Source organism: Macaca fascicularis, chromosome 8 (genome assembly GCF_037993035.2).
Source record: "Macaca fascicularis isolate 582-1 chromosome 8, T2T-MFA8v1.1".
Lineage (NCBI taxonomy): Eukaryota > Metazoa > Chordata > Mammalia > Primates > Cercopithecidae > Macaca > Macaca fascicularis.
In genome coordinates this window covers 76,038,922-76,051,094 of record NC_088382.1, presented here as the reverse complement: position 1 = coordinate 76,051,094, position 12,173 = coordinate 76,038,922, and the positions used below count along the sequence as shown (strand labels likewise).

The following is a 12,173-nucleotide window of genomic DNA, read 5'->3' as shown; positions in this document are numbered from 1 at the left end:
TAAGTTAATCTCTAATTAGGGTTTTGTTTTGTTTAGAGACAGGGTCTTGCTCTGTCACCCAAGCTGGAGTGCAGTGGCATGATCATAGCTCACTACAGCCTCAAATTCCTGGGCTCAATTGATCCTCCCACTTCAGCCTGCTAAATTACTGGGATTACAGGCAAGAGCCACCACACCCAGCCTCACTCCGATTTTGTGGCTCTCTAAAAAGCCAAGGAAGAGCTAGATCTTTGCGTGTTTTCTTACACAGGATTTTGTTAGCTCTTGCACCCAGCATGCCAGAGAAACCAGTCAGCCTCATTTTGGGGCATCATAATCTTGTTTCTAGTCCACTTCAAAAATGTACGTATTGGTGCAAATAAAAACCAATGTTTATGTTACAAATGAGATTTTAAACACTGAAGGGACATTATCTAAATTGCAAACCTGGCTGTTTTTTACAGTTTTCCTTTTCTCATCCCCTAACTACTTTTCACTTGAAGGTCCCAGAATCATATAAAACTTCTCTGGTTTCCAAATGGAAACTAGTATCTTTCCTTGCTGATCTGCCCCTCCTCTGTTTACTGGGTCAGTAAATAACTCCCTGTTCAGCAAAGTGACCAAACTAATTATTTGAGAAATGGTCCTGAAGAAGCTGAGATTACCATCAGGGAGAAAACAGACGTTCTATATTGTCTAATTCCTTTTTGCATTCAGCAAATACTAGCATGGTGCTAGGGCCGGAAGTACAATGAGAGACCAGGCCCAGTGTCTGCCCTCAAGGAACTGATGGAGTGGGAGAGGCAGAAAAGCAGAAAGGGAATTACTGTCTGTGAGGCTGCAGTGCTCTGCTGGGACAGCACAGTGGGCCAGGGAGCAAATGAAAGGCCTCAGGAAGGTGCTTGGCTGTGCCCCCGCAGGCCGCCACTCCCCGAAGCCACCTGAATGCCTCCTTGTCATCACTCTGGGTGGGATGTTTGGGTTTCTTTTGTCCTCCCCACCCACAGTTAAATTCTTTTTGCTTACACACCTCTTAGACTAATAATGAGAAATTGTGTCCCTTCAACATTTTTAACTTGGTATCTAAAATTCTTTATAAGATTAAACAGATGGAAAGAATGTAATTTTCAGCATATTATAAACATCAGCATGTTAAAATAAAACAGTTGTAACATTCTTTTAAATGTATTCAATGGAATCTAAATGTCACATAATCTAAATATCCCCTACATACACACACACACACACACATTCTGTATCCATTCCTCTCATTCACATACTCACACTTCTTGGCACACCACCCTGCACCCATGCCCTAGCTGAGTTTGGAAACTGCCATTCTGTAGGGTTGGTTCTCAGGCTCTTGTGTATCCTTTGTAGCACCCAGTACCCATGTGCCAGACTTTGGCTAAACATTTTGCATGCATCATCTCATGTAATCCTCCACAACCCTCTGAGATCGGATCATTATCTGCACTTTACTTATGAAGAGAATGAGGCTGAGAAAAGTGAGTTGAATTCAGGTCTTTCCGAATATCTTGCACTCTTTTTTAGATATGGGATCTTGCTGTGTTGCCCAGGCTGGAGTGCAGTTGCTATTCACAGGCTCAGTCATAGCATACTACAGCCTCAAACTCCTGGGCTCAAGAGACCCTCCCACCTCAGCCTCCTGAGTAGCTAGGACTATAGGCAAGCACCACCACACTCAGAAATATCTTGTGCTCTTAACTGCTACATTATATTTAGGATACATTTCAATTGAGTGATGTTAGTGTTTATGTGAACATCTCAAAGAGAATGTGGAACTTCCAGCACACTCCTAACACTCCCTACCCTCTTCTGCTTTTCTTCACAGCATTTAGCAACATCTGATATGCTGTGTGTCTTACTTATTTGCTCATTATTAAGCCTCCCCCTTCCCCTGGCCCTATTTAGAACAGGTTTAAGGAAGCAGGAATTTGGTCTGTTTTGTTGACTGCTATTTTCTCAGTACCTAGGACAGTGGCCAACACAGAGGCGGTGCTCAACACATATTCGTTGAATAATGAACAAGACTTGCTGGTATAAAGCCATTGATAGTGTCAGAGACTCTAGACATACTGGTGTTGTTACGTGCTCTGATCAGCCTTCTTGGCTTCTGCTATCATTAGGTAGCAGTATGGATCAACAATCTAATGACTTTGGAGTGAAGGTCCTTTATGTACCAACAAGAAAACAGGAAATCTAATCATACACCCACAGTACTTGCTGAGCAACAAACAGTAAGATGACACATTTTATTTACCTGTTTCAACACAGAATCGGGTGGCCTTGCTGCAGGAATATGGTAGGGCTGCTCTTTGAGTCATTATCGCCCATTGTTCACTGCTCGGGGTTAGGGCACATCAGGATGTGTTTGGAAAACTGGTAGCAATGGCCTCCCAGAAGTTCCACAGAGCTGAAGAGGCTTCCAGAAAGGAATCCAAGCCATGACTGTGGCAGCCCCAGCTGGGTACATCTAAAGAACCAGTGGGACAGACTGACACAAACCTCTCTTAGGCTGGGGAGGGAATTGTAGAATCTTCTGGAAAAGAATGCCTCTTAGGAAAGAAAGAGCCAGGTGTGGAGACCTTGACACAGGAGCAGGGGGGACTGTTGGATAAGATTGAGAGTCTAAGCAGAGCGACACTACTGCTAGTGTCTGGCTCACCCCCTGAGCATGTGTCTGGGTCCTAGAGAAAAAGAGAGCTACAAGGAAAACTGGAAGGAGCTTTTCTACCATGCTTTGAACTCACAGGGGGCTCTAACAGAGCATATCACAAAGAGGAGGGAGGGAGCCATCCCCTAAGCCCAGCCTCATCCCTGCCAGAGGTACAGCCCAGCAGGCTTTGGTGCTCCCTCGGCTCTCAAGGTAAACAGCAGAAAAGGCTTCTGGGCCTGAAGGAGCGGTCAGAGGATTTGGGGACTGAGTGGTTGGCAAGGAGCACCAGCTGCGCCTACCATGCCTGGCAGGGAGGTGCAGCTGAGTGGCAGGGGAGCTGTAGCAGCAGAGTCTAGCACCCAGGGCTGTGTCTAGCAGTGACCGTGGACATGCCAACATAGCAAATGGCAAAGCAGCATCAGCTACAGGGTGGCAACATGGCTTGGTGGACAATGCCACTACATGGAGATGAACTGGCTCCCAGGCCCTGGAAGGCTTCCTCAGAGGAGACTTCTAGAAGAAGGATGGCAGAGACTGCAGTGAACCCAAGTTCTCAAGTCACTTGAAAGGGTCTTGAGCCTGAGTATTGAGGTTATATAGAGAGCAGTCTTTGAGTTCCTTATTTCAGCAGTCTCCCATCTCCCCAATTGTTCAATCATCCCACCGTCCACTAGTGACTCTCCCTTCTCCTCACTTCCTTCACTAGCTTTCTAACTCAAAATTCCTGTTGGCTCTTGGAGCAATATCTAAATTAGGTGGAAAGGCAAAACATGTCAGTTTAAAGTTCAGGCAAATGTATGAATGATGGATAACCTCCATCATTTTAGGTCTATCTGAATTTTAAAAGATTAACTCAAATAAGTATCCTTCAGACAGCATGATAAGGGGGAGACTTAAGACTTTTAGGCAGTGGGAGAAGAGGGTAAAATATTTGCTTATCTCAGGCAAATACTGGTCAGATTAAGTGACATGATCTAGCAATGATAAAATCAGATTAAATGAGCCTAAGACTTCAATCCCTTTGGGATGATTATGATCTGCAATACTAAAGGAAGATTTATTCCATAATGAAGGCTCTGGATGACACTATACCATGAGTTTCACCCTGTGATATGCCACTTTTGACTTGGATCACAAATTCATCTTATGTTAGATAAATGGTTTTGGAACAGCAGCACCAAAGGGCAGGATAATTTTAGACTTGGATATTTGTTCATTCACAATAGTACCTGGTATTTTCACTGTGCTTTGCCACCAAGAGCTTGGCGTCCCTTGAAAAAAAAAAAGATCTCATTTCTCTTCACAAAATGTCAATAAGGCAAGAACTTCAATACCTGATGGATTGGCACAGTAAAAGCCTTCCTCTTGTCACCTTTCCCAGCTGTCCTTTGAGGTAGCTGGGGACTCCATTTTATCAGCTGACTAATGACATATGGTTGAGTTTCAGATGACATAGGAAAAAGTGCTTTATTCACAGGAAGACTCTATGATAAAGATCTACAAATAGACATGGGAGGGACTGAGATAGGTCTTTGAGGCTGCTGTTTATGGTTAATTCTGTAAAAGAATGAAGAACTGGAGATACTGATAATTTCTTTCCCAACTTTGTCCCCTTTTTTAGAGAACACTGTCCCTTTCCCTTCTGGTAAAAGTTGGATCGCACCTCCTTGCTAAGTGATAGTGGGAAGCTGTGATTCCCTGAATCAGAGCTAGTTAGACGTGAATGGGCATCTGATCTGGCTGGATCCATGAGATTCTTGCTCTAGGAATCTGGGATCAGGACATGCAAATACTGAAAAGGGATCAGGAATCAAGATTGTTTCTTTTTCCCCACCTCTATCTACCTCTCTGGACTATGGGGTTTCCCTCTCCGAGAGGCGAAAAGTTGGTTTTAAAAAGACAGCCTTGATGGGAAACAACCTAAATATCTATCATTAGGAAACTAATTAAGCCATGGGACATCCATGTCATGGAATACTACATGGTAATATGAAAAGAATGAGAAATCCTTTCATGAACTGATCATTCCTTAGAATTATCTTTAAGATATGTTGTTAAGAAAATACAAAGTACAGGCTAGGAGGGAGAACACACCACCATGGGTAGAAGAAAGGAAAATATAACATATATGCTTAGGCTGTTTACACAATATAATTATTATGTGAGGGTTTAAGGCTACAAATTTTAGATAATGGGACTTGGACAATTGGGGAGATGGTAGGCTGTTGAAATAGATTTTAAATTTTCTGTTTGTTTCATTTGTTTCTCATTTTTCTTGTTCTTTTTTCTTGTCTTCCTGTGGGTTATTTGAACATTTTTAGGATTCCATGTTGATTTATTTGTGTGTATTGGAACGTGTCATTTTGTGTGGGTTTCCCAGTGACTGGGTATTATATATGTGTATGTGTGTGTGACATCACAATCTATTGATATCAGTTTGAGTGAAGGTGCAAACCTTACTCCCACTTTGGCTGCTTTATCCTCCCGTTTTTAAATATCATTGTTTTGAGTATCACATGGTATTATAAATTTCGTCCCAATCATCATACATGAAAACTCACTAGGAAAAGGACAGTCTCTTGTATTTTCCCATATTTCTGCTTTCTCCCTTGTTCTTTCCTTCTTCCTGATCGCCTAAGATTCCTTCCTTTATCATTTCCTTTCTTTTGAAGAACTTCCTTTAGCCATTCTTTAAGAGGAGATCTGCTAGTGACAAACTCTTTTAGATTTCCTTTATGTGAGAACGTATTTCCCCTTCACTCCTGAAATACAGTTTCACCAGATATAGAATTTTCTGCTGACAGTTCTTCTCTTTCATCACTTGAAAAATGTTTTGTCACTTTCTTCAGGCTTCTGTTGCTTTAGATGAGAAATATGCTGCCATTCAAATGGGTGTTTGGCCATGCATTGTTTCTCCCTGACTGCTTCCACATTTTTTTCTTTGTCTTTAGTTTTCAGAAGTTTAATTATAATGTTCTTGTCATGGATTGCTTTGGGTTTATCCTGTTGGAGTTCTCTCAGCCTCTTAAGTCTGTAGGTTTCTATCTTTTGCCAAATGTGGGCAATTTCCAGCCATTACTTCTCTGAGTACTCTTTTAGTCCCATTGTTTCACTCCTCTCCATCTAGGACGGCAATGCTATAAATGTTGGGTCTTTGTTATTGTCCCACAGGTTTCTGAGGCTCTGTTTTCAGTTTATTGCTTATCGATTATTCAGATCGGGCACATTCTATTGATCTGTCCTCAATTTCTATTCTCTGTCATCTCCACTGTACTATTAATCTTATCTAGTTAGTTTTATTATTTATGTTTTTTTTTTTTTTTTTTTTTTTTGGTTCTGTAGTTTCCATTTGGTTCTTTTTTGTAACTCCTATTTCTTCACTGGGAATTTCCATTTTTTTACTTGCTTCAAGAGAAGCATTACTTGTTGAATTATTTTATGATGTCATTACTTGTCATTACTCATTGAATTATTTTATGATGGTTACTTTAAAATGCTTTTCAGATGGTTCCAACATCTGGTTCATCTCAGCACAGGAGTTAGCTGATTTTCTTTTCTTATTCAAGTTATGATTTTCTCGCTTCTTTGTAGGATGGGTGATTTTGTTTGTATCTGGATATTTTGGCTATCATGTTGGGAGATTCTGGTTTCTATTTAAATTGTTTTATTTTAGCAGGCAGTCCCCTTCTTTAGGTTTAGCATGCAGGTTCTAGCCTACTTTTGTGAGTGGTTCCAATAACAATCTGCTTTTCAGAGTCTTTACGGTGCTTCTTTGGTTTGTTTGGTTTGTCTCCTGCTTCTGAGGCTCCCAACACTCCTTGTTGGTAGTAGCTGAGGAACCAGGTGCCTTTAGTTGAAGGAAGGGAGTCTCCAGCCTGTGGGGACAGAAGCATTCCTGGGCTGGGTGCTTGTGGTGGAATCCTCCTTACTAACGTCCTCTGCCAAGTGGGGTCTCTAGGTGAGAGACAGGAGTCCCAGACTGGTGGTGGGAAAAGAGAGCACTTCCCCGGCAAGATGTTGATGGAGGGCTTTCAGTTGATGCCACTTGCTGTTTCTGTGGGACTTGTCTAATGTTGTTGGCAGGACTTCTGTTCAATTTGGAGGAAGAATAAGGTTAACTGGATGCCTTCTCTTGCTAGATTGGGTATTGGGAAAAGCTGGGCCTGGGTTATCTTTTGTTGGGTTGGGATGGAGGGGATTATAAAATGCCCTGCTGCTGTGACCTAGGATTTCTGACCAATTAACCTTCCTCTTTCTACCTTTCAGAGTTCTCTTTTGGTTGTCTCTTGTGTTATATTTCCAAGGTTTTTAGGTGTGCTTAGCAGGGAGAGAAAAATCTACACCATCTTGCTTAGACTGGAAGTTCTGTATATATGCTTATTTATTTATTCCGAGACACAGTCTCACTCTGTCGCCCAGGCTGAAGTACAGCAGCATGATCTCGGTTCTCGGCTCACTGCAACCTCTGCCTCCCAGGTTCAAGCGATTCTCTTGCCTCAGCCTCCAGAGCAGCTGGGATTACAGGCATGCATCACCATGCCCAGCTAATTTTTATATTTTTAGTAGAGATGGGGTTTTGCCATGTTGGCCAGGCTGGTCTCAAACTCCTGACCTCAAGTGATCCACCTGCCTTGGCCTCCCAAAGTTCTGAGATTACAGGTGTGAGCCACCGTGCCTGGCCTATATATGCTTATTTAGACATAAGATCTCTCTAGAAGGGTACACAAAGAATTGATAATATTGCTTCCCCTGGGGAAGTGATTTGGGGGATATGAGGTAAGAGAAAGACTTTTTTATATACCTGTTTTCATTTTAATCAAATGAAAGATTATCTTTTTAAAAATAAAATGCAAAAGAAGAAAGAAGTCTTCTAACTCAGCCTTGTTTTCAAGAGCACAGCCAAATATTATAACAGTGGCCAAGTTGTGTATGGATTCAACAGTTGGTAATTTTATTAAATTTCACTGATTTTTAATTTCACTATATTGTGACTGCTTTGATCCAGATCCCACAATATAAGAATAATAGTCTCAGTGGATTTCCAGCTTGCTCATACATTTTGAATAACTTGCAGAATACAAATATGTAATTTAGGGAGAAGTAGATGCTTTTGGCAGCATACTAGTACCCTAATCACCTGAAAAAATAATATTTGTATCACATTAAAACAAAATTAATAGCAAGACACTAATTACATGAATAGACTTTATGTTGTAATTGTTAAATTTGCAAACAACTCAGCATAATTAATGCCTTAATTAACATATGACCTGAAATTTTAGCTTACAAAATTAATAAAGACAAGAGTCACATTTTTAAAGTAAAGTGGATTTTAAAAATTACAAGGAAGTTGGATGTCACTTTTTTCCCTCCCCGTTTTGGGGAGCAGTTTTGTAGTTATTACAAAAATTAGTTAACTGACAATGCAATTATGGCATTCCCTCCCACCTCCCCTCCCCCAGCACAGTGTCCCAGCCTGAAGCCTTCAGTCAAATTCAGTGATCTTCAGCCAAGGACGTCCACCAACAGGTGTGGGCAGCTCCCAGGCACACTCCTCTGGATAGGTCTAGGGCAAGATGGAAAAGCAAAGACTTTTCTCTCCCTAGCACCTTAAGGGAAATATAAACTAGAAGATTGATATTCACTTTGATCAGACTCTACCATTTTCATGTAACCATTTGGTTCCAAATTGCAGTTCGCACCATTGTCATTTCTTCTTCAAAACATGCTTCTCAAAGGCATTTCAGTCCTACAGTTTGCCAGTGGTGAAGGTTCCAATCCAAACCCAGAGAATTTCCCATTAATAGATAAATATAGAGACTCAATAAGTATTAGTGGGCTAAGGATTTGGAAAAAAATTAGATCTGGAATTTAACCTCATTCCTTTTTCATATTTTGGCATATGAAATATGCCAAAATAAACCTCAATTGGATCAAGATTTAGTGTCAAAGCAAAATCATAAATGTGCCAGAAGAAGATAAGGTGAATATTTTTATAGTGTTGTAATTGCAAGAGGTCTTTTAACCATAATTGGTAAAACAAAAGTCATAAAAGAAATGACTAACAAATTTGCCTAATTTTAAACTTCTGAACAGTAAGAAAAAGCACATAGGTTAAAAAAACCTAATTCAAGACTAAATCAAGAAGTAACTGATTAAAATCTGAAAATTTATTTATACTTTGATTCTTTTTTTCCCATAAAGGCATAGCTTTTTACCTCATAAGAAAATAAGTAATTGAAAATATGCATTGTAATATATGTACATTAAGTATAAGGAATAAGTAAAAGAACTTATGTGTTCAATAACAACTTGCAATGTGACTAAACAAATTACAGAATAACCATAGACTAACACCATTAAAAATCAGACTATTTAGTAACATCAAGATATTTTCATGATAAGACCTTGTTAATAAAAAAAAAAAAAAAAAAAAAAAAAGCAGTAGTAGTCCAGGCGTAGTGGCTCACTCCTGTAATCCCAGCACTTTAGGAGGCCAAGGTGGGAGGATCACCTGAGGTGGGGAGTTCAAGACCAGCCTGACCAACATGGAGAAAACCCATCTCTACTAAAAATACAAAATCAGCCGGGCATGGTGACAGGCACCTGTAGTCCCAGCTACTCAGGAGGCTGAGGCAAGAGAATCACTTGAACCCGGGAGGTGGACGTTGCGGTGAGTTGAGATCGCGCCATTACACTCCAGCCTGGGCAACAAGAGTGAAACTCCATCTCAGAAATAAATAAATAAATAAATAAATAAAAATAAAATAAAAAAGAGGTAGTTGAAGAATATAGACTAATACAACCTGATTTTTAAATGTCTTTTCTAGATAGAAAAAAAAAAAAGACTGGAAAGAAACAAAATAATAATGATAATTATTACTAGAGGTAGGATTATGGATAAATGTTATTGCCTTCATTTTTGGTAATTTGCAAATTCTCTACAATAAGCAAATTAGTTTTGTACTCAACATATCTTTTGCAAGTTGGAAAACAGTTTAATCATCAGTCACCAAAACCCACAGGTGTATCTTAAATGCTTACAAGCACAGATTATTCCACTATTTCTGTTATCACCGTGACCTTCATGGTAGAGTATCACAAGTCAAAAGTTTCTGGTTGTTTCATCTACTTAAAACTATATGTAAGAAAGAACCTGAGTCTTAGCAAATTTAGGCTTCAATGTGAAACTGTCAAGGCTCTTCTGGCACTTTGGGAGGCCAAAGTGGGAGGATTACTTGAAGCTGGGGGTTCAAGACCAGCCTGGACAACAAAGCAAGATCCCATCTTTTTAAAAAGGTAATTTCAAAAAATTAGCTAGGCCTGGTGGTCCTGATAGCCTGAGTAGCTAGCCTGAAGTCCTAGCTACTCAGCAGGCTGAGGTGGGAGGATTGCTTGAGCCCAGGGGTTCGAGGCTGCAGTGAGCTGTGATCAGACCACTGCACTTCAGCCTGGGTGACAAAAGTGATGCCCTATCTCTAAACAAACAAGCAAACAAACAAACACTCTCCTGGAAAGATTTTCTCTCTCTGAAAGCAGCTGCCTTGTCCCGAAGGTGGTTAAAGTCCACACATCTTTCTTCCTCCAACTAGCCAAGAGACAGTTAAATACCTCAAAATGCCCTATGAGGTCCCAAAACATTGTCAAGACAAGTATCGGACAGGCTACATGCCTTACAGGTGGGACAAATATCAGAATTTTGAGAAATTCATTAAACTCATCATGGAATTCTTAGAGGACTGACATACTACAGCGCCAGTGCAGAATATCTCCTGGAGTAGGAAGCCCTGAACTAGTGTTTCTTCTGTCACTGATATGCCTTTCTAGACTTCGGTGTAGAAGCAGATGATTTTTTTTTGTGTTTTGAGTTGGGGATTTGTCCCTTCGACTTTAATTTTACAGCTTCCCTCATATGTTTGGGTTGTAGTAGTGGCATTTCTCCCTCAATATTTTTTTATTCCTTGGATACTTAAAATAAAAACTTTGAAATGTCTTTTTCAAAGTTTTCCAGAAATAACTAACTTGGAACTAGACTATAAAAGCTCAAAAGTAAGGGCTTGAGAAATATGGCTTACAAATACAGCATTCCACCCAACTCCTTTTATTAAAAAAGAATTCCTCTACCTGACTCTGTGACGCTATATCAGATGGGTTAAATGACAGTGGTTGGCAGGGTGCAGTGACTCATACCTGTAACCCCAGCACTTTGGGAGGCCAAGGTGGGCAAATCACCTGAGGTCAGGAGTTCAAGACCAGCCTGGCCAACATGGTGAAACCCCGTCTCTACAAAAAAAAAAAAAAAAAAAAAATTAGCTGGGTATCGTGGCACGTGTCTGTAATCCCAGTTACTTGGGATGCTGAGGCAGAGAATTGCTTGAACCCAGGAGGCGGAGGTTGGAGTAAGCCAAGATTGAGCCACTGCACTCCAGCCTGGGCGACAGACTGAGACTGTCAAAGAAGGAAAAAAAAAATGACAGCGATTGGTTGTGGTCGGTTCACTCATTTCTCTCTCTCTCTCTCTCTCTCTCTCTCTCTCACTGCAGGTCTAAGACATAGGCTGCCCTTTCCTAAGGTCCAGCATCATCAGTGAGTTCTTCCATAAAATCAGTGCCATGCCTGTCCATTTCTCACTCCTATGTTGTAGAGCAGGGAACATTAGATCTAAAATTTAGATTACCTGGTCTTAGCAAGAAGCTTATGTCTTTAATGGAGGCACCTACCAGTCACAAAATAACTATCACTAGTAGCACAAGAAAAGTCACCATTGAACTCTGTACCTGTAGGTTTTCTTAATTTCTTCATTTGATGCTCCCTTACGCAGACCAAGAATTTCGTATAGAGCTTCTCCTGTTGTTGACAGAGTCCGCTGTCTTTGGTTAGGTACGTTACATGCCATTTTCTAAGGCTGCAAAACTAAAAGAGAGAAAATAGCCATGAAGGTTATGCACACTACTTCCCACTCTCTAAAGGGGAAGACAGCTCATTTTTGACCTTTTGGAAAATGACAATCTAAAGAATATTTGTGTACCAACTGCAAAAAGAGGGGAGAAAAGGGTTAGGAGAGCCAAAAGCAGAGCTCTGAATCAGGGTGTTAAAGGGTACAGGCAGCCATGCAAATGGAACAGGGCTTCGTCCACACGGTTAAATAGAAGCAAAATGTCATCTAAACACCCAGTGAATTCAGAATTGTTGAGAATCAATCCTCACAGGCCGGGCAAATGTAGAGCTTTTTGGTCTTCTAATTTTTTCTGGAATTTGCTTAACTTCTTTTTCATATATTTTCCAAATTTAGCCAGCAATGGAAGTGGTGGATATGGGGCAAGCAGTGGCTGGGGGATGTTGTCCAAATTAAGCTAAATTTCAGTTAAATAGGAGGAATAAGTTCAAGAAATCTGTTGTACAACTTGGTGACAATAGTCAATAACAGTATATTATATATGTATGTGAAAATAGCTAGGAGAGTATATTTTAAGTGTTCTTACCACACAACAAAAAGAGAAATGAGCTAATGTGT

The 12,173-nt window shown here is 40.5% G+C and overlaps 1 protein-coding gene across 1 annotated transcript in view; it reads right to left on the bottom strand.

Moving 5' to 3' along the window:
- The window catches only part of DNAJC5B (DnaJ heat shock protein family (Hsp40) member C5 beta), a 53,407-nt gene extending 41,839 nt beyond the window's left edge, over positions 1–11,568 (bottom strand). The window contains exon 1 of the mRNA XM_045398339.2: positions 11,437–11,568. Coding sequence (XP_045254274.1) covers positions 11,437–11,555 — 119 coding nt within the window. The 5' untranslated portion in view covers positions 11,556–11,568. The remainder of the gene's footprint in view (positions 1–11,436) is intronic.
- Positions 11,569–12,173: the final 605 nt, after the last annotated feature.